The sequence below is a fragment of the Lacerta agilis genome, chromosome 10 (assembly GCF_009819535.1).
Source record: "Lacerta agilis isolate rLacAgi1 chromosome 10, rLacAgi1.pri, whole genome shotgun sequence".
In the NCBI taxonomy this organism is placed as follows: Eukaryota; Metazoa; Chordata; class Lepidosauria; order Squamata; family Lacertidae; genus Lacerta; species Lacerta agilis.
In genome coordinates, this window is record NC_046321.1 from 14,075,770 (window position 1) to 14,098,725 (window position 22,956).

At 45.1% G+C, this 22,956-nt stretch overlaps 1 protein-coding gene across 2 annotated transcripts in view; it reads left to right on the top strand.

Annotated features, from left to right (window-relative positions):
• SLC15A5 (solute carrier family 15 member 5) overlaps positions 1 to 21,568 on the top strand; it is a 39,626-nt gene extending 18,058 nt beyond the window's left edge. The window contains exons 6-9 of one of the 2 annotated variants that reach the window (XM_033163135.1): positions 4,618 to 4,806; positions 7,269 to 7,400; positions 19,758 to 19,866; positions 21,286 to 21,568. In XM_033163135.1, the coding sequence (XP_033019026.1) occupies positions 4,618 to 4,806; positions 7,269 to 7,400; positions 19,758 to 19,866; positions 21,286 to 21,433 (578 nt within the window). In that variant the 3' untranslated portion in view covers positions 21,434 to 21,568. The remainder of the gene's footprint in view (positions 1 to 4,617; positions 4,807 to 7,268; positions 7,401 to 19,757; positions 19,867 to 21,285) is intronic. The other variant, XM_033163136.1, reaches the window with a different exon arrangement.
• The last annotated feature ends 1,388 nt before the right edge of the window (positions 21,569 to 22,956 follow it).

Genomic DNA, 22,956 nt, shown 5'->3' on the forward strand with positions numbered 1-22,956 from the left:
ATTTTCATGTGCAAGAGCTATTGGTTTTGTGTTTCTTGGCAGCCAAACAGTATTTGTAAATTTAATGAATTGTTTTGAGGTAGTGCGGAGGATCTGTTAACGAAAACGCTTTGGTATAATTGATCGTGGCTTCATTGATTCTTACCTTTCCTTGACAGTATATCTGTAAGGTGCTGCCTTCATTATTAAGCACGTCTTCAGTACCTGAGCAATGTGCGGTTTTACGCTGGCAAAACATTGCGGTTATTTTGTTCATTGCATTTTGCAGCTTTTCTTTCCTCTAAGGAGATCCTAAGCAGCTTGTACCTTCACAACAATCCTTGCAAGGTAGGCTAGGCTGAGAGATGTCCCAAGCCATCCAGCAAACTCACAGCTGAGCAGAGAAGTACGGGGGTGGGGGGGAACATCATCTGAAAAGGGACCCATTAACACATTTCAGGAAAGCAGAATTGGCATCAGAGGTCAGACTTTCCTAGAATACATTGGCAACCCTATCTTCCATCCTATCAGTCCCAATGGGCACCAGTCAACAATCCTGTTCAAGCATAGTGTAGACAAAATGGGTGAGGAGGTGATTGCCACCCCATACCTCCCCATCATTTCTGATAAGAGCAGCCCAATAGTGAAATGGGCTCCCTTTGAAGGTGGTGGACTCTCCTTCATGGAAGGTTTATAAACAGAGGTTGGGCCGCCATCTGTCTGAGATTCTTTACCTGCAATTCCTGCATTGCAGAGGGTTAGACTAGATGACTTTGGGGTCCCTTCCAACTCTGTGATTCTATGGATTCAATGATTCACCAAACCGTTTGTTGATCTCTTCTTCACACAGCCGGCTGCTCCACCAGGGAGCAAATGTGTGTTTTGGATTGGAAACTATGGGTGGTTGCCGGGGAGGGGGTGGGGTTGTTCTCAAAAAAATATGCTTGCACTGCCTCCCCAGCACTACCATGTCATCCACTGAAAGACAATTGATCCTACTCCAAAGGGCATGACAGTCTTTTGCATGTAATTTTCACATTAAGACCTTGCCTAAAGCGCCGAATATATTTGCTCCAATTTGGAACCTTCTGAATATTTAGGCACAGCTGTGTGCTTTGGGAGTGAGAATAGGATTCTATTTGTGGCCTGCTTCCTAGTCTTCAACTGCGCTGTTGACCAAGGTTGTTACACGAAAGAATCCTCATCCCATTCTGTTGAGTTATGAAGGAGAAGTATGGAGGGGAAAGCGATAATTCGGCAAATTTCAATTGAAGCAATGTTCTGTTGAACTGGAGGTGGGGGAAATGCCTCCAATACAGGTGCAATCAAACGCCTATGCATAGTATAGGGTAGTGGCAAAGGCACCCAAGTCCCTGGTTCAAATCCTGCTGCTGCTGCATGATCACAAGGTGACCCTTGGGACAAAGACTCAGTTTCAATTTCCACCAGCACTGTCTGCAATTTGAGGATAACCTTGACCTGACTTACAGGTAGGGATGGGAGATAAATTCACTTTGAATTTTAATAGGAACTTACCTAACTCTGACTTCTGAAAACATTGCCCACACTTCTGCTCACCCCACTGCTTTCTCCCAGGGAAAATCCGCTCTTTGCTGCTGACTCGGAACAATAACAAGAGCAGCAGCAAAAGCAACAATTTATTCATTGTACCCCGCTCATCTGACTGTGTTGCCCCAGCCACTCCGAGCAGCCCTGATGAGCGGACATCAGTCATTTTTTTTACATGGGTTGATATTTGCTCCGATCCAGCGGTAAAGAGTAAGGGAAGTGGCAGGGCAAACAGGAAAATGCTTGGACCCATGCATGGAGAGCACGGGACAAGCGGTAAACCTCAAGGACCCATGCTTTCTATGTGTGCGACATGCAGAAGTGTAGATGAGCCCTTAGGCTGGAATCAAGGTGCTGATTCTGGTATATAAATCCCTATACAACCTGGAGCCTGCATACCTGAAAGATCATCTCACCCCTTATATACCCAGCTGATCACTGCATTCTGCAGGTGAGACCCTCCTGCAATGCTGGAGGGCCCACTGTTCACAATGTAGGAATTGGGCTTACAGTGGAATTCTCTCCTCTTGAATATTAGATAGGCACCATCTCTGTTGACTTTTCGGCCACCTACTGTGAAGATCTTCCTCTTCCAGCAAGCTTTTAAGCAGAGATCTTCACCAGTCTGCATCTGTGCTGCAATTGTTTTTAAAATGCCTTGTCATTTGTGTGTTTGCCACCCTGGTCTCCTTTGGAAGGAAGTGTGGGACAGAAATTTAAGAAAGAGAACCATACCTATCAAATAAGATGAGCCTTCCAAGCACTGGTTTGGACCATGAACTTTCATCCTTGCATTGTCTGACCTATCTCTATAATGGGTTGAGGTTTCCAACAAAAGGGATTCCTTTTGGCCCCTTCCGACTTCAGTGCTAATATTCAGTGAACACAGGGAAGAGATGCGAATTTCCTCATTTCTGCCTGAATTTAACAACTGATCTGCTCGTCCAATTTGAAACTCTTCCCATCCTGCCTTGCAGTTTAAAACAGACATGCACACTTAGGAATTGATGTTTCCTGTTCTCCTAGCATTTAATTCAGGACCCCAATTGCATGTGGTGCAGCCAGTGCCAAAAGACAGGAAGTATTAATGGGACTAGAATTGGACTAATTAAGTTTGTTGTAAAGCTTTGTGCAAAGTAGAAGCACATGAAACAGAAGGTGGCAATTCTTGGGATTTTAAAATAAAACAGTTTCTCCACTGAACCATAGGAAAGAACGTTCAGATAGCAATGATGGTGGTTCTCCAAGTTGCGGCTTGGAAGTTCTGAAGTCTTATGATGCTGCAAAAGTTTGGAAGGTTAAGCATTTCAAAAGCTATCTGGCGTGGCACCGCAAAAGCTTTTTATAAAAGAATGTCTGGGAGGTTGAAGTTAATGGGCATAGGAAGAGAAGCTATCCCTGGAATGCTTCCTTTGGTATGTTAAGTGGAAGAATCTGGGGAAAGTTGTGGACCTTCAAGAGAAGATGTGATGCTCTGTCAAGCTGTCGTGGCTCAGATGGAAGGAATCTGGTCCTACCACCCTATCTGGGTTATGTTACTGCAGGAGTGAGGAACCTTTCTTCCCTTCAAGGGCCACAGTCCTTATTGGGGAGCCCCATACATGTGGTGGGTGGAGCCAGAGGAGAATGTGGGTGGGGCAATGGATGTGTACAACTGGCAAGTATCTAGGTTATGCTACTGCAGGAGTGAGGAACCTTTCTTCCCTTCAAGGGCCACAGTCCTTATTGGGGAGCCCCATACATGTGGTGGGTGGAGCCAGAGGAGAATGTGGGTGGGGCAATGGATGTGTACAACTGGCAAGTATGTGTGTACACATACTTGCACACACCTCTGTCTCTACCTTCCAGTCAGGCAAAAGCCCCCACGGAGGGTCAGGGGTAGATCTACTATGAAACTAATGAAGCCTAAGCTTCCAGACCCTCCAAGTGTCCCTATTTTCCAGGGACAGTCCCAAATTTACAGAAGCCATCCTGGTTTCTGATTTGAGCCTAGAATGTCCCACTTTTCCTTACATTGGCCCTATTTTCATCAGAGAAACATTGGAGGGTATGGAAGTGACCCCTGGGCCAAGGAAATATGTAACTGTACAACCTTTAGAAGACATCTAAAGGCATCCCTATATGAGGAGGTGTTTAATGTTTAATGTTTTATTATGTTTTTGTATATGTTTGTGGCTGGGTATGCAGATGGGTATTATTATTTTATTTTATTTTATTTTATTTTATTATTAATTTATTTAGGACATCCCTATGAGCTTCAGCGCCTCTACTCCCAGAGGGGTCCTGGAAGCTACTTTAATCCCCGTCCCAGCTCCTCTTTCTGTAAAGAAAATTATGAAGATTGCTAATAATAATAATAGTAATAGTAATAATAATAATAAATAATCAATTGTTAATTGTGTCCTCTGACTGAATATGGAATAATAGATGCAAGAAAATAACTACAAGCTGTATCGTTTTGTATTTGTTATCAATTGTTAGACAGATAGATACAGGGCTTTTTTTCTAGAAAAAAAGTTGCCAGAACTAGTTGACCCTTTTTTTTACCGGAGAGCCCTAAAAAAAAACCTTCTCTTCTTACGCCTCCACTGAGCCACACCAATCATGCCACTCAGTCTCTTTCGTGCAGCCCCAAGTGCCGTGCCACCATTCCGCAATGCTGCAGAGGTGCTGAAACGCATCATAGTGGTGCCGGAACTCAGTTCCATTGAGTTCTGGATGAAAAAAAAAGTCATAGATAGGTAGATAGGCAGGTGAAGGTCAGAGGGTGTTTAGCCATGGAGATGTGATGTTTGGGACACAACCAGAAATGAGGCCCCACTCCTGCTAGCCATGGGTGGCCTACATGCAAGTAGACATGTGACTAGGGTTGCCCTGTTTGATGAGAAATGACCTCCTTTTGCAGGCTGAAAATCAAGGATTGCAGAAATTCAGTTCTGCGTTTCTAATATTTATCAGAGTACAAAATGGAGTGTGTTCATTGTCTTCCTGTATATCAGGTGCAATTCCAAAAGCAAGGTATAGTTTTATAAATGATTCTGTGCCTGCTTTGTGCCTTTTTGTACCCAGTTGTAGGTTACGCATCTGCCACCCTTTCTGTGATGGTTGCTGGGTTTTTAGAGGTACACAGGAAGCATTTCCCTTTGGTGGAACAGACTCTTTCAGGCAAAGTTCTCCTCGTCTCCTCCATGCCGTGCATCCATCTGGCCCCACAATACATCTTCCTTGGCTTGGCAGAAGCTCTGGTGACTCCCACCTGTAAGGAGACTCTTTTGTTTCGTTTCCTAGCCTAAAAAGCAACCGGCTTCAGCACAGAATGACATCTGTTTGAACAGGGACTGCCAAAACACCTTCCGTCGCAATCTTCGCCCCTGGCGCTGTTCCACAGCCTCTCTGAGCAGTCTCATTCATCACTGGCATGGAAACAGTTTAATTTGTCATTCTTGTGGTTGCTGCTCGCCGAACAAGTGTTCTTTGCGGTCATGAGAAAATCCTTCATTTACTACCCCCAGTGGGACTTTCCATCCATTTAGAAAAAGGCAGGACCTCCCATGCTAGAGTGTAAAGCAAGTTCAGAGATGCCACCCCATGGGGCTCAGTGACCAAGAAGATGTCCTTCCCTGTAGTAGTAGTAGTAGTAGTAGTAGTAGTAGTCATTTATATGATCTGACTGGGTTACTGCAGCCACTCTGGGCGGCTTCCAACAAATTAAAACACAGTAAGACACAGTAAAACATGCAGGTGGCGCTGTGGGTTAAACCACAGAGCATAGGGCTTGCTGATCAGAAGTTCGGCGGTTCAAATCCCCGCGACAGGGTGAGCTCCCGTTGCTCGGTCCAGCTCCTGCCCACCTAGCAGTTGGAAAGCACGTCAAAGTGCAAGTAGATAAATAGGTACCACTCCGGCAGGAAGGTAAATGGCGTTTCCATGCGCTGCTCTGGTTCACCAGAAGCGGCTTTGTCATGCTGGACACATGACCCGGAAGCTGTACGCCGGCTCCCTCAGCCAGTAACGCGAGATGAGCACTGCAACCCCAGAGTCAGACACGACTGGAACTAATGGTCAGGGGTCCCTTTACCTTTACCTTTAAGACATCAAACATTAAAAAGCTTCCCTATACAGGGCTGCCTTCAGACGCTTTCTAAAAGTCAGATGTTTATTTCCTTGACATCTGATGGGAAGGCGCTCCACAGGGTGTGTGCCACTACCAAGAAGGTCCTCTGCCTGGTTCCCTGTAACTTCACTTCTCACAGTGAAGGAACTGCCAGAAGGCCCTCAAAGCTAGATCTCAGTGTCAGGGCTGAACAATGGGAGTGGAGATGCTCCTCCAGGTATACAGGGCCAAAGCAATTTAGGGCTTTGAAGATCAGCACCAAAACTTTGAATCGTGCTCAGAAACATACTAGGAGTCCATGTAGATCCTTTAGGATTGGTATGATAAGATCTCAGCAGCCACGCACAGTCGCCAGTCTAGCTGCCACATTCTGGATTAGTTGTGGTTTCTGAGTCATCTTCAGAGGTAGTCCCAAGTAGAGTGTAATAGTTCAGTGGCTTGACCTGGAGGCTTTTCCTATGGGTCAGTCTCACACAGCGGCACCCATCTTGAATGCTATGGATTTAACGCAGGATTAGGGGAACCTGTAGCTCTCCTGGAACTGTTGGACTACAGCTTCTCTATCCCTGACAACTGGCCATGCTGAATGAAGTTGATGGGACTTGGAGTCCAACAGCATACAAAGGGCTGCAGGCTCCTCATTCCTGATCTTTCTAAGGGCCAATGGTGGGACACGTTCCAAGTTAAGAGCTGTCAGGGACTGGCTGGATGATGAGAAGTGGTGGGAGGCACCAGCCGGGGAACCCCCAAGGGAAACCCCAGAGGACAAAGGTAGGGTTGCCATATTTCATACATGTCCCGGAAATTCTGGATGCATGGCAACCCTAAGAAAGGCTCAGGGGCTGGGGATTGGTGGTGGGACACTAGGGAGAAATCAGAGGGGAGAAGAGTGGGAGTAGTTGTTGGATGCTGAAGGGGCAACAGGATTTAGTGAGCAGGGAGAGCCTGTGACAGGTAGCAGTTCTGACTCAGAGGCTGAAGCAGAGAAGGAAACAAGAGGCTGCTGAAGAGTACAGGGAGCCTGCCTCTCCTATCGAGACAAGCTCCCCTCCTCACTTGTCTCCAAGGATTTGCAGAGTGATGCCTAGGATGGAACAGAGATTGGAGATGCCCAGACGCAGTTTGAGACAGCTTGGGAAACATCTGGCGGAGGAGGAGCCTTAAAGAGGGTAGAAGGCAGGGACAGTCAGTCCTGGCAACTGCTCCACAGGGCAAGACCTATTGAGACTGTTGCTGAGTGTATGGTTGTTGCCTTAAATAAAAAGTTAACTTCACTGGCTCTGCTTTTTCGGCTGACCTGCATCTGACTCCAGCCCTGACAAGAGCAAACAAAAGGCCCCCACCCAGAACGATCCCTGCATCGCAATTTTGCCTCTGTCCCCTCCCGAGTACATGGAGCTTAATTTACCTTAAGCAATATTTGGGCATTGGGTATTTGTTCTGAAATTGGGGGGTTGTTTGCTGCCCTGGGCCCCTTCCGGAGGAAGGGCGGGATATGAATACAATACATAGAATATCGCTCCCAGCATGCAGTTGTGATAATGCGTCATTGCACCCCAACCAGAGATTCATTTCCTACCTATTTCTTTTCATGCTTCTTCAAAAGGTTCCTTCATTACGTACAAGTTTGTGCCAGGCAGAATTCGTGGAGTTGCCTTGCAAGCCTTGACTTTCTTCAATGGAGCTGGCTGCATCATGGAGGCTTTACTTGTTCAAGCTGCTTACACCACCTCACAAGGTAAAACAGCCTTTAAGCTGAGTGAAGATGGGCGTCTCTCTCTCTCTCCCTCTCTCCCACCCCACCCAGCACTGCTCTCTCAGTAGGGATTTTTGCCCTCTTCCCATTGGCTATTGACTTCCATTAGACGCACATAACAAAATCTAGCTGCCAGCAGTGTATTGATCTCTTTTTCGTGATTAAGGCAGGTCACTAAGTTGCAGCCGGATTCATCAAAATGTAATGAATCATTCCTATTTTGATAGGTAGAATAATTAGTGTGGGTGGCATTTATTTATATATTATACAGGACTTCCTTCTCTTCCACTTGGAAAATGAGCTAGGGATTATCAGGTTACACTAGAATACCAGAGCAGGTTTTTCCCTCACGTATGTATACAAAGGATATCTATTTGCCAAAGAATTGTTTAACCGAGAGTTGAGCTAAGGGTGAACAAAATACCAGAAATCACATTCTTTTTCAGTTCTTCTTACGAAACCTAAAATTACCCTGAAGGTGTATTCAGTCTGGAGAGGTGCATTCATTTTACCACTCTTACATTATTTTGGATTCATTTATTATAGACAGTTCTAATTTAATTCATTTCAGTTGCATTTCTGTGACCAGGGATGCTAAAGTTGAGAAACTTAAGCCAGCCTTCCTGAGCATGGTGCCTTCTAGATTGGTGGGAGACGTAGTCCAAAATAGTAGCAATAGCCCTAGACTAAAAACTAGGGAGGATGTTTGCAAATTCCTAAGTGGAAAGGTTTTGATCTACACCTCTTAGGCACAGTACCTTCCAGATGTTCACCATCCCTGGATGCTGACTGGGGCTTATGGGGGATGAAGTCCAACAAAGTTTCAACATTTGGAGAGCACCACAGTGGGTACCCCGTCTCACTGCGCATATTGGATCTTCGCTGCTGAGCAAGTTTTGCACATCGCTGAATATTGCAGCACAATTCTTAGTACTTTGGATGTAGCAAAATGCACATTTAAATATGTATTTTGAGAGGTGGGTTGTTTTTTTAACAACAACAAAATGCAGCTTAATGTAAAACCACAAGCTTTAAAAGTGGAGTGGAGATCTTTACTAAAAAAAACGATGAGCATCCATTAAGCATCGCCATGGTATAGGAGGAAGGGTGGTGTTAAGAACCCGAGAAGAGCTTGCTGGATCACTCTTTCAACTTGGTTTATGTTAAAGTCGCTAATATTATGAAGGGGTGGCAAGGGGTGGGGTCGGTTAGGATGATACCCTGAGAGTGCAAAGTGGGGCCGGCCTTCTGAAGAGAGTCCTGGCGGCTGGATAGAGATGCCTGGAGGGTTTCTACATTTCAATAAGTGTACAGTGGTACCTCTGGTTAAGTACTTAATTCGTTCCAGAGGTCCGTTCTTAACCTGAAACTGTTCTTAACCTGAAGCACCACTTTAGCTAATGGGACCTCCCAATTTCTGTTCTTATCCTGAAGCAAAATTCTTAACCTGAAGCGTTATTTCTGGGTTAGCGGAGTCTGTAACCTGAAGCGTATGTAACCTGAAGCGTATGTAACCCAAGGTACCACTGTAAATACATTTAAAGTAGCCATATCTATGCCGTAGGAGATTTCCACCCATCGTCTGCCAACTTTGACCCTTCCCTCTAACGTGAAGTGTCCGTCACATTGCGATTTAGCAACTTGAGCATATCCTTGCACATCTCTTTCAGCTTCACTCTTGGTTTATAGCAGGGATGTCCAGCTCCCAAGAGACTGTGATCTACTCCCGGGGGGGGGGGGGCTGCCAGTGATCTACCCATGGGGGGGCTGTTGAGCTTTTTTAGGGGAGCAGACCAAAGTTGTTGAGCTTTTTTGGGGGGCTCACCAACAACACAGCCACTAACAGAAGAACGCAGCGCTACAGCAGACAGCAGAGGACCTCACACTAGACCAGGCTTCCTCAACCTTGGCCCTCCAGATGTTTTGAGACTACAATTCCCATCATCCCTGACCACTGGTCCTGCTAGCTAGGGATCATGGGAGTTGTAGGCCAAAAACATCTGGAGGGCCGAGGTTGAGGAAGCCTGCACTAGGCGCAGAAAAAGACCGAGGGGGAAGGGGAGGCGGAGCCATGATTCTAAACAACACAAGCGATAAGGATCCCACGCTCGACCACAATCATCCGGGGATCGACCTGTCAATCGCAGTCATCCGGTTGGACATCCCTGGTTTATAGAAATAAATTAAAAAGCACTAACAGCTTTTTAAAGTTGCATAGCTTTTAGAGGAGCACTGTCTCTTAAACTCTCTGGATGCTGAACTTCGACATCATCTTCCAGAGTGGTTCCAGGGAGTTGGGTTGCACTAGGAAAGGAGGCAACCCAGAGTTTACCTAGTTTTCACATGGTGGAATGTTAGAGGAGGCGATGCTTTGAGAGTACCAGGTACTGTTGGTATCAAATATCTGTTGACACACTATTATTTTTAAAATGTGAAGCAATTTTGTGAAACCGCTGCCAGCAATTTGCCTCTTGAATCACCCATTTGACCTGCTTCTCTAGCCAGCCCCACAAACTGGGCATCCACAGATTTAGGAGGAAAACTGTTAAACGTTTTTTTCCCCCTCAGGGCAACATATTTATGGTTCTCCTGTTTTATCTTACCAACCCCCTGTGAGGTAGGAACAGAGGAATCTGCCTTATACTGTATCCACGCCATGGGCCCATCAGGTCAGAACTGTCTACGCTGGCAGGGACTCTTCGAGATTTCCAAGCCCTGCCAGGAGACACCAGGGATTGAACCTGGGACCTTCAGTTTGCAAAGTGTGTGTGTTACCCCTGAGCTATGACCTTTCCTCAGCCTAGGGAAGGGTAGGCTGAGAGAGAGAAGGAGGAGGAGGGGGAATCTGGCACAGTCACCCAGTGAGCTTTGTTTCTGTGAGTAACGATTTCAACCAGGGTCTTCCTCATTCTAGTGCATACCGCTCAACTGTCCCGATTTAAACGGGGCACCCCAGAATTAACTCCAGCTTCTGATTCTTTCCCCCCCCAAATTTGTTTATTTGATTTTACATATTAAAATTTACAATCATACCACAACACCTTCCATAAGTACAAGATTCCCACAAATCTCTGGACTTCCCTCTTCCCCCTCTGTGGGTCCCATAGTCAAACCTTTTCTACTGCATCTTTGATAATAATCCAATTTTTTTAAATATCTCCATTGTATCCATAGTTCTCGTTACATTACAAGTGTTACTGCGATCTCACTAACGATTTTAACTGTTTACAGTCATCTCCGAGGTAAATTATAAATTTCTCCCATTCTTTATTAAAATTTTGATCTTCCTGATTTTTCCAGTCATTTTTGCCATTTCGGCATAGTCCGAAATCTGCCATTTTTCTCTGGTAGGGACTTTGTCTTCTTTCCACCTCTGGGCTAGCAGCTGTCTTTGCGTACATAAACAGTCTTTTCTGTTCCCTTGGGATTTCAGCACCTAAAATTCCTATTTAAAAAGGTTCTGGTTTGTTTGCTTTTTTGGTAAAAGCTATTTTAAAGATTTTTTTTCCAGTTCATTATATATCATTTCCCATAATGCTTTCTTTCCACTTAGAATTAATAATTTTATTGAGGGGAAAAAATAATGCGTACAAATAACACAAATACACCTCAAAACAAGTAACGCAAATATAATACATATAGTCCCTGCAAACTCAAACAAGACACCTTACAGGGTGACCTCCCTCCACCACAGCTCAACTTCCTTAAATTTTAATTTGATTATTTCATTGCATTTCTAAGAATCTTCATCTCTTACAACCATTCCTGATTTCATTTTCATCTTTGCTTTACCTACTTACTTTCTTAATCTATACTTACTGGGCATATATTCATATTCTCACATCTACTTTACATATTTAATCTATGCATAATAACATACGTTTTTAGGACAGTATTTTTCCATGTATTCTCTAAAACAATTCCATTCTAGTTTTAAAATTTGATTTGTTTGGGATCTTGTGGCTGCTGTTAGTTTTGCCAACTCTGTGTATTCACTTAGCTTATAAAGCCGTTCTCCTTTAGAGGGTATTGCCTCGCTTTTCCATTTGCTGGCTAAAACTATTCTAGCTGCTGCTGTGGCATATAAAAAAAAAAATCTTTTCTTATTATGTGGGATATACTTCCTGTTATGCCCAGTAGATGTGCCTGGTTTCCCAGAATGCTTTTATTACCTTGCACTTCCACCACATATGATAGAAAGTGCCTTCCTTTTCTTTACATTTCCAACAGATATTTGTACACTCCAGCTTCTGATTCTTTCCCAGGATGTCCCATTCGGGTTCCTGCACTCTGACACAAGTCAGTTGGCTCCTGCCAGAGCGTGGGACCAAAAGACATGTGTTGTGGGTGCCATGCTCTCTCCTTGGGCCTGCACATTGCCCCCTTCTCTTTCTCCTCCTCTGTGCCACGTGGCCCAAGTGGCACCCACTTCCGGAAGTCCCCCCCCTCCCGTCAAAACTTCACCTGGATGCAAAACAAACCCAGCAGCCTTCATGTGGGTGGAGTGGGAGAGAGGGCCAGCGAGCAGTTGTTGGGACAAAACCAAAGTGGTTACATGAGCACTGATGCAAGATGGTGCAGGCAGGAGGAGGAGTGAACCCCGAGGGAGGAGGGAGCTGAGTGTGAAGTCCCTCTGTTGAGCTGTCCAGTGGGAAGGTAGGGTCACTGAGGGGAGTGGATGTAACTTAGGAGGAAGCAGAGAGGCGTTGGCAGAGGGCGGCCATTTAAAAAGTGTTGAGTGGCCCAGTCGTGCCCCGATTTTCATCAGCGGGATGTTGGAGGGTATGCTAGTGTGACAGTGTGACCGACCACTGAACAACACTGTCTCTGGTGTAAGAGTTGTGCCAGGGAAGTGTCCCAAATCAGACCAGGCCTATGTACATGGCTAGCAGCTAGTTGTCCTAAGAGCTGCTTCTGCACCATCCATTTAAAGCACTGTGTTATGTTAAACCAGCGATGGTCAAACTTGACCGCCCAGCTGTTTTGGGATTGCAACTCCCATCATCCTTAGCTAACAGGACCAGTGGTCAGGGATGGTGGGAATTGTAGTCCCAAAACAGCTGAAGGGCCGAGTTTGGCCATCACTGTGTTAAACAGTCATGGCTTCCCCCAAAGAATTCTGGGAACTGTAGTATGTTAAGTGTGCTGAGAGGACCCTATTGCTCTTCAAGAGCTACAACTCCAGAGTTCCCAGGAAGCCAGGGATTGAATCTGGGAACATCTGCATGCAGAGCAGATGCTCTACCTCTGAGCTATGGCCCTCCCCAAACAGGGGAAATGTTTTTGGGGCAAGAAGGATCAGTAAATGTGGGGGAAGTGTTGTCTTTGAATCTACTTTATGGCAGGCTTTTTAAATATCTGAGAATTTATGTCGAACTCCCCACTCACTTTTCACCTTCTTTTCTTTCCGATACCTGATCGCTCCCAACTGTTTTCACCCCTCTTCTCCACACCTACCTTTAAATTAATTTATCATTTTTACTGCTCTCCTCTTTGCTAAATGTTAAGGTCAAAAATCTCCCCAAGGTGCCAAGAAATTGTAATGCATCCTCTGCCAGCTGAGGTGGGCGTAGCGAGAGCGGGCGTGTGTTGCAAATGTTACATGTTAAGTAATGTTAATGTGGTGCCATTTTGCTGCACTGCAAATGTGTCGAGTCACAAAATCTTTTTCATTCATTCATTCTTTCTTTGATGCAATTAAGGATTCTTAATACCTATAGGCACTTCAGAGGGAAAATAAATTTGAGACAGAGGAGCCATTTGTGCTTTGAGTTATTGCAGTGTGTGCATCCATGCCGTTACACTGTAATTGTTCAAATGTTCGGCCCAGAAGAACTGGGTTCAAGTCCTCACTCGGCCATGAAGCTCATGAAGTGTTCAGGGGCCAGCCACCATCTCTTAGCTTAACCTACCTCACTTTGTTATTGGAAGGATAACATTGCAACCTTCCTAGAGTGTTTTTCTTCCAGCTTGAATGAATCCTTGAACTCTGATAATGCCTTTTGCTTGCCTGGGTGTAGCAAAGAGAGGAGTGTGCTGAGCACCTGTGTACAAAATTTACATACATTGCTCTGCCCACTTTTGCCTCTGTCCTCACCCACCACTAGCATGCGGAACCTGGAAGGTTGCCCAGAAAGGAATGCAGCCCTCTTTCTTACTTCACACCTTGTACATGTCAAGGAGACATTCAACCAAACATACAGAGGGAAAACTCTCACAAAACTACACAGCCAATCAGGTTATATATTACATCTGTGAATATTACTTCACTGCTGGTTTCTAACCAACACCTCCATCTTCCTGCCTCCTACCTCGTTGACTTTAACACTAAAAGAATTAACCCTTGAGCTGCACATGTAATATCTCTACTGTTGCAATTCTGACACCAATTATCTAGTGGAATGGTCGGCTCTCCCACATTGGAGGTCTTCAGACAGAGGCTGGAGACCCATCTGTTGGGGAATAGTCTAACACTTGGTTTTCCTGCCTAGAGCAAAGAGTCCCATTGATTTAAGCGGATCTTCAGTGCAGCTAACTTTGTTTATACTTGAACCATTTGTTGTTCAGTCGTGTCCGACTCTTCGTGACCCCATGGACCAGAGCACGCCAGGCACGCCTATCCTTCACTGCCTCTCGCAGTTTGGCCAAACTCATGTTGGTAGCTTCGAGAACACTGTCCAACCATCTCATCCTCTGTCGTCCCGTTCTCCTTGTGTCCTCCATCTTTCCCAACATCAGGGTCTTTTCTAGGGAGTCTTCTCTTCTCATGAGGTGGCCAAAGTACTGGAGCCTCAACTTCAGGATCTGTCCTTCTAATGAGCACTCAGGGCTGATTTCTTTAAGAATGGATAGGTTTGATCTTCTTGCAGTCCATGGGACTCTCAAGAGTCTCCTCCAGCACCATAATTCAAAAGCATCAATTCTTCTGCGATCAGCCTTCTTTATGGTCCAGCTCTCACTTCCGTACATTACTACTGGGAAAACCATAGCTTTAACTATACGGACCTTTGTCGGCAAGGTGATGTCTTTGCTTTTTAAGATGCTGTCTAGGTTTGTCATTGCTTTTCTCCCAAGAAGCAGGCGTCTTCTAATTTCGTGACTGCTGTCACCATCTGCAGTGATCATGGAACCCAAGAAAGTGAAATCTCTCACTGCCTCCATTTCTTCCCCTTCTATTTGCCAGGAGGTGATGGGACCAGTGGCCATGATCTTAGTTTTTTTGATGTTGAGCTTCAGACCTGAACCATAGTAAACATAAATACATTACTCCTGTTGTTGGTGGGAGAGGACAGGGCTGAGTGATAAACCAAAGGCCAATTGAGACTGATCTTTTGGAGCACCACCAACCTCCAACCACCCTCCACTTGCCTGCCTTCTTGCAACCAGTCCAGAGGATAGCACTGCCTATAAGCTTCCTCCTCCTTGGTCTCATTTTTGATCTCGTAGAATTCAGCAGGGAAAACGATGAGGGGGAAACTAGAATTACAATGTCATTGGCTCTGGCGCCACCTACGATTCATCTCCCTACCTTCCACCCTGCCAGTACAAATGGTCACCAGCCACCAGTGCCAAAGATTAATTCATGCATCCATGCATTACAGTAAGGTTTCCAGTTAACTCTATGTTGGTTGTCCTGCTACGGAAGGGATGCTAGCATATTGCCAAGTCTCCAAGTCCATCCAACGGGTCTGGCACTCTGGTTTGGGGATTGGAGCCCAAATTTTCCAGATCCACAATGGCGCAGAATTTCAAGGAACTTTCAGGCAAGGATATTTCAGCCTCATTTGCACCCCGTAGCATCTTGTTAGTCTAGAGTTGCATTTTTGCTGGCAAAGTTGGTAAGAGAGTCACCCGTTGCCTTAAGTGGCGTTAATCATTTTTTAAAATGTATCTATGAAGGATGGTGTGAATATGATAAAATAAGACTTCTTGGGAATTTGATGAGTGCAAACAGATGACGGGTGACAGTGATATTTTCAGTACAAGCTGGGGAAGTGGATTTCTTAAGGCTCTTTCTACCTCCCTTGACATTTTAATGAGACACATGACAAAACCTATCCCCCTGTGCTACTTGTTATGGAGAGAAGTTTTTTTTTCTTCTAAAATGTTGCAGTGCAAATATGTACATTCGGGTTTGGGTTGGAGGTTAAGAGTGAAGGAAACTGCCCTGAACCGGTTCCTTTTGACTCCACCTCGCCTTGGTTATAAGAGCCCCGATTACATCCATGCTAGGCTGTTGGGATGCACTGTACATGGGGCAGCCTTTAAAGTACCAACTGCAACTGCTTGGGTGCTTGTAGGGGCCAGGTGGCATACCAGGTACATTTAGGGTTGCCATATTTCGTTGTTGAGATTTTTTAGGAAAATGCAGTGTTTTGTTTGACTTGCCTAAGATCCAGAATGAAGCACCGCCTTTCGGAAATTCCCTCCAGACATCAATTCCACCTTTGAAATCCCAGTAATGTCTGGGGAAATCTGGACGTATGGCAGCCCCTGTACGTACATTGGCCCCTGCTTGTTTCTGGGACCAGTTTAAATTTCAGGGAAAGGTTGCAACTCCATGGTAGAGAATCTGCCTTGCAAACAGAAGGTCCCAGTTTCAGTCCCTAGCTTCTCCAGATAGGACTGGGAATGTCTCTTCTTTGAAACCTGCAGAGCCACTGAGCTAGATGAACCAATGGTCTGAGTCAGTATAAGGCAGCTTACTATGTTCCAGTGCTGCTGGTAACCTTTAATGCCCTAGACAGTTTGGGACCAGGTTATTTGAAGGATCAGCTACACCCATATGAACCTGCCCAGGCATTAAGATCAGTCTCAGAAGCACTCTGCATGGGTGTACCAAAAAGATCCATCAAATTATAGACAATGCCCTTTCTGTGGTGGCCCCGTATCGGTAGAATTCCATCCCTAAGGAGGTATATGTGGTCTCTATTTTACTGGGTTTAAAGCGGCTCCCCATTGCTTTTCATAGAATCATAGAGCTGGAAGGGACCATAAGGATCATCTAGTCCAACCCCCTGCAATGCAGGACTCTTTCACCCAACGTGGGGTTCGAACCCACAACCCTGAGATTAAGAGTCTCATGCTCTGCCAACTGAGCTATCCTCTGGGCTACGCATAAATAATATGTGTAGTGCTGTGTATTGTGTTAGCTGCTACTGTTTAAAATCTTTATAATGTGTGGAGGGTTTTTTTTTAAAAAAAATGAGAATATGATTAACATTGTTTTTCATTTGGGTGTGAGACACCATTGATAGGATTTACAATGACAGGTTAATTCTGAAATAAAAATATACCTATGTGTGATGGCGATCCTCTCATTCAGCCTCCGAATGATCCTTGCTACCAGCGTTTTCCTAAAGTGGAATTACATGGTTGCTAAAAAGCCAGATTGGTTAAAAATGAAAACAATATTTTAAAAGGTTGTTGTTGTTGTTGTTGTTGTTGTTAGATAACAGAAGGAAAGGGGGAGAAAGCCAGATTAAAAACATCTGACATTAACGGGAGGAATATTCCATCAATCCTAACTTAAATGCATAGATTAATATAGGAAGTCAATATGTCCAAACATGTCTAAATCAGATGAGCAATTATAAGCCTTGTATTCAAATGTAGAAAAGGCAGTGAGATCCTTGGACAACTGAGTAGTGAATGGGTGATTATTTGTCATTCCAGCTTTGCAGTACAGTATATGTATCTTTGCCACCATAAGGGCAAACAGAATCCACTTTTCTTGTCCGTCTCTTAGTCCCCACACCGCAGGACTATGATTGAGGAGTATGTGAACACCCACAAATATCAAGGATTCTTCCAGAGCAAAGTTAATATGAACAATAATTTTTGGCCTCTGGTTGACTTTAAGAAACCCTTCAAAACTTGAGTCTGGGGTCTGTTTCTGATATACATTTCCAAGCATATGCATCTCACTTCCACCCATAAAGCTGCCCATTCCTATAAGCGTTTTGAGACTGTTTCAAATACTTTTTGTGAGCTCAAAGTGAGTCTGTAACAAACAGGCTTCACATCTTGGTGTGAAGATCCTACCACTTTGCTCCACACATGCCAAGCCCTGGGGCTTCTAGTTCCCATTTCTAAACTTGAGCTTGGGATGGACTGGGCATCTAATTCCATCCTAATTTCATCTTATTGAAGCTTAATTTGTTGGGTCTTGTTTGTTCCAGTGCATTGGGTCTGTTCATTGTATCTATTTCGTGTGCACTTTTTACATAAGATATCCTCGTTTAACATCAAATATACTCACTTTTCAAAAAAAAAATATTGATGCTTCCATGTACATTAACGTAAAATATGTATTTTTGAGCATGACTTTGACGCATGAAAAATGCATTGCAAAATCTGGAGGAAAGTGTGATCTGACTGGAAATTGCCTCCTGATCCACTAGCAGTTTTGAGAATGTCAGATCCAGTCAGTCCACAGCAAAGAGTGGATCAAACTATTTCCTCCCTGGTCCCTAATTCTAGCCATTTTCTGTTGAACTCAACAAAATGAACTGTGTCTAAGGATGGGCAAATCTGTCCATTTCAATTCCTCTCTGCTTCTCGTTTTTGCAGTCTTAAATTCAGCTCTCTGCATTCCCGTGTGTATCTGAAGAAGTGTGCATGCAAACGAAAGCTCACACCAATAACAAACTTAGTTGATCTCTAAGGTGGTACTGGAAGGGGGGGCGGAAATATTGCATTTCTGCAGTGATCTTTTTTAAAAAAGAAGCACCTTTTGAACATTCATCAGTGCAAATTTCTCCTAATGATCACATTTTTGCAGTACAGTTGTACCTCGGGTTACGTACGCTTCGGGTTGCGTACTTTTCGGGTTACGAACTCCGCTAACCCAGAAGCGCAACCCGATGCGCACATGATTTGCGCATGCGCAGAGTGTTTTTCACAGTTTTGGGGTTTTTTTGGGGGGTTGAACAAATTGTTCGGGTTACATCCTTTTCGGGTTACGTACTGTAACCCGGAATGGATTAAGCACGTAACCCGAGGTACCACTGTATATGCCTTTTGTTGTTGTTGGAGAACTGTGTTGCAAAGTTCAGAAGTGTGCGAATTTCAAAGTCTAGCTGTGCTTCGCTTTGCATATTGGTTTGAGAAGTGCAACTTAAGTCGTTTCTCATTAATCCGTGACAATATGCAAACAAAAATAGATTTCCCTCCCACCCATAAGCTGTAGCACAGGGACCCATATAAAACCCTTCCTTCCTGTCAGACACACTTACTCTCTCCTTGAGTCCTTGCAGCCGCTGGGATGTGTAAAATGAAAAGCTGCTTGATTATGAATGATGGCTCTTAAAGTTTATAAGCTACTAAAGGGGGAAGTATATAGTTCCTAGGTGCTCAGTCAGCTGACAGTGTTAAATGATATGTTTTAAACCTAGCTCTGGGAGTTCGGCTCAGTCTGTTGCATCTTTGAGGAGTGAGACAAGGGGAGTGGAGGAGGAGGTGCTGTTGTTCTGCTCCCTGACAAATGAAGGCAGTTTTTGTCTGAGGAACTGAGCGAGAGCAAACTCTGCCGGCACCCGGCTGGCAACTGACAGCTTACTCTTGTTGATCCAGTGGAGAAAATTGCTTAACAAAGTTGTGTTTGCAGTCGTCCAAGAGAAGGGCGGAAACATCTCACCCCTCTCCCCACAGGCCCAGCTGCTCTTACAGCTTAACTCCTTTCATCGCCTACAGACAGCCACCCAATCTTAAACAACTCCTCACCCACAATAATACAACAGCAGCACTCAACACGGACACTGGTACCAGAGCCTGGAATAAACCCAGATGCCAACTTTGCTGCCACATAAACCCGGACAATACCATTACTGGCCACAACAACATCAAACATACCATCTCAGGACTATTTAATTGCTCATCTTCCAACATTGTGTATGCCATCAAATGCCAGCAGTGCCCTTCAGCTCTCTATATTGGACAAACAGGCCAAACCCTATGCCAAAGGGTAAATGGACATAAATCTGATATCAGGAATAGGACTTGAACCAATGGCTTCAAATTACAAGAAAGGAGATTCCGATTAAACATTCAAAAAAACTTTCTGACACTAAGAGCTTTTTGGCAGTGAAACAGACTCCCACAAGAGGTGGTGAACTGTCCTTCCTTGGAGATTTTTTAGACAGAGGTTGGATGGCCATCTGTCATGGATGCTTTAGCTGAGATTCCTGCATTGCAGGGGGTTGGACTAGATGACCCTCGGGGTCCCTTCCAACTCAAAGCTTCTATGAGGGGTGTGGCACTCTACCCTCTATTTTCCTGATGGGCTTCTTGGAGCTCATCTAAATACAGTTTTTTCTTCTTCTTCTTCTCCCCCAACAGGTGACTGGTTTCCAAATATTCTAAATGAGGGTAAACTTGAGCGGTTTTACTTCTTTTTGGCCTCACTAATGATGATTAACACTTTAGGCTTCTGGACCATCTCACACAGGTAAGTCCTTGCATATTAAGCACATGGAATCTTGACGCATTGTCGGACCAGCCTGAACGGAATGAATATTCACATACGATGCTGCATTCTCAGACGGCTGCTTGAGATCTCTCTTGGAGGGCCTTCTCCAAGTTCCCAAGTGAGAAGCCACTAGAAAGAGGACCCTTTCAGTGGCGGCCCTTCCTGATGGAAAGCCCTCTGCAGAGATGCTGGCCCGGGGCATACAATTCAGTCTTTTAGATGCTTTTAGGTAATTCAGCTACAATCTATTGAGTCCTTCATGCACCAAACACAGCCTTTGCTGCAAAGGATGCTGGGTTTAGCTGCTGTGCTCTATGTTGATTTGGGGCTTTCCCATTCTTCTGCTACAGTGAACAGGGATGGGAAACAGAGCCGAATGACCCTGAATACACAGCTGTATCAGATGGGCTTAAACAACGCCTTTCAAAATAGGCTTAACACAAACAGAAATACTGACTTTCTTTGTATACAGGCCCCTGATGTGGGGATGGGGATCTTGTTTAACAGGCGAGCAGCTGTCAGTCACAATCCTGGGATGGTTAGACCTTTGGCTTGACTCTGCACGAGACAGTTCAACACATTGGAGGCCTGTCTTTGTGTGCCTCTTCCACAAGAGGTCTGGAGGATGGCAAAATGAGAACGGGGCCTTTTCTGCAGTGGCTCCTTGTTTATGGAATGCTCTCCCCAGGGAGGCTTGCCTGCCGCCTTCATTATACACCTTTAGGTGCCAGACGAAAATGTTCCTCTTCAACCAGGCCTTGGGCTGATTGAAGAAGAAGAAGAGAAGAAGAGTTTGGATTTGATATCCCGCTTTTCACTACCCGAAGGTGTCTCAAAGCGGCTAACATTCTCCTTTCCCTTCCTCCCCCACAACAAACACTCTGGGAGGTGAGTGGGGCTGAGAGACTTCAGAGAAGTGTGACTAGCCCAAGGTCACCCAGCAGCTGCATGTGGAGGAGCGGAGACGCGAACCCGGTTCCCCAGATTACGAGTCTACCGCTCTTAACCACTACACCACACTGGCTCTCCAATGCCCTTTTAAATGTGTTGTGGGAGGGAGGAATGCTGCTTTGTTCTTGCTTTTACTGTGTATTTGGTGTTTTTTATCTTGTCTTTTTATGTTGTGAACCACGCTGAGAGTTTTGGATGAAGGGTGGTGTACAAATTTAATAATAGTAATGATCATCATCATCATCTCTCTTTCCCTTTTGGGCTCTTGAAGGCATTAAACACGGCTGGTATATCCAAACAGTATTACATTGCAGTTCAAATGTCTTTATATGCTAGAATCTGCCCAGAGTGGCTGGGGCAACCCAGTCAGATGGGTGGGGTACAAAGAATTAATCACCACCACCACCACCATCATCAAAGGATATTTAATTGATTTTTGCTTTGCAGGTACACTAATCTGCAGCAGGACTACGACAAAGGATTCAGAGGGAGTCTTCTTCAAGAGCAACTTTTGCAGCATGAGAAATCGCTTATATTTTATGACAGCATCCTGGATTGCCCCTCTCCTTTGTCTCCCGTGGAGACTCTCCTGTGAAATCTTGCTCTGAAAATGACTGGTTGGTCACACGGCGCAGTCAGTCACCAGAGTATTGTCTGTCAGATTTTAATGATACATTCCCGTCTGTGTTTATGAACTGACTTAACAATAAATGGATTGTTGTTTCTCCTTTTCATGTCCTTATAAGATAGATAACATTTGAAATCTCAGCGAGAGCATTCAGACTTCGGCCCCAATCCCTTAGCTTTCCATATGCCTAGCTCCCTTTACAGAGACACCCCCCAACAGGTGCCTTGTAAGTGGGCAAGAGGAATACTTACAACTTCGTGTTCCGTGTGTGCACATGTGTGCAAGAGTTCACTCTGAAAATGACGTTTACATATAATAAAGTCTCTTGCGACACAATGCTGTGTAAGTTTCCTGTTCCAGAAGGTTGGGAATCTGTGTCTGTTGAGCAAAAAGTCCAGGCGACTGAGGCAGGGCAGTCAGCAGGAAGGGGTAGGAAGCACGAAGTAGTGGTAATAATAATACTAATAATCTGCCAAAGTGGCTGATATGTTTCTCAGCAACCACTCCAACCTGTGTTTGCTGATGGTATGCAAAGCAGGAAGAGGAAGACATCCACTTGCACATGAGAAGCAGCAGAAACATAGCTGGGGCTGATGGGAGGAAAATACCTGGAGGACACTAGGTTGGAGAAGGCTGTAGCCGAGTGTCAGGGACCATGCTGAGGAGGGTTGCACTGGGGAAAAATGGTGGGAGCCACCCCCTCCTCCTGATCCTGAATCTTCCCAGGAGCAGGAGGACAGTATAGATTTGGAACAGTGGTTTGCAGAGGGGCATAGTTCAGAAGGCAGAAGCTGGGAAATACTGGATGGGGATCGGCTAGCAGAAGACACACTAGAAGAAAGAGAGTTAACAGATTCACAGTCTCTGGATAGTATCCACCAACCCCCCTTCCCCCAAATCCCAGTGAGCTCAGAAAGTGGCAGAACAGAAAACACGCCGGCTCCAAGCTCAGATTACAAGAAGTAGGAGTGACATATATTAATTGGGACAGAGGGGGGAGTGAACTTAATTGGGAGCACCACCATTTCTAGGAGATGGGTTCTTTGTTCTCTCGCTGTGATTATTAAAGTTTCTAACTGGTAAGAAGGCTCCTTTTCCTTTGTTCTGCTTATCTACTGCCATGGGGGAGGAAGCCAGTGCCCTGAAGCCTGACACCGAGGGTCTCATGCTTCCTCTCCCCTGTCATTGGCATTGTGTAATGCCCAGAGCCAGTCAGAGAGATTTAGAACATTGAAAGCAATGGAAACACAAATAGGGAATCAGCTCTGTACTGGACTGCACCAAGAGGATAGCAAGGTTCCAGGTGCCTCTTCCAGCCCTACCTGAGGATGCCGGGGAATGAACCTGGAGCTTCTGCATCCACAGGCAGGTGCTGTACCGCTGAGCTACAGCCCTGCACTAATCCAGTGTAGTTATAGCCATTATTCAGCAACCACAACCCAAACCCACAAACCAGATGCTAAACCCCTTCAGCCTGCACATCAAAACAA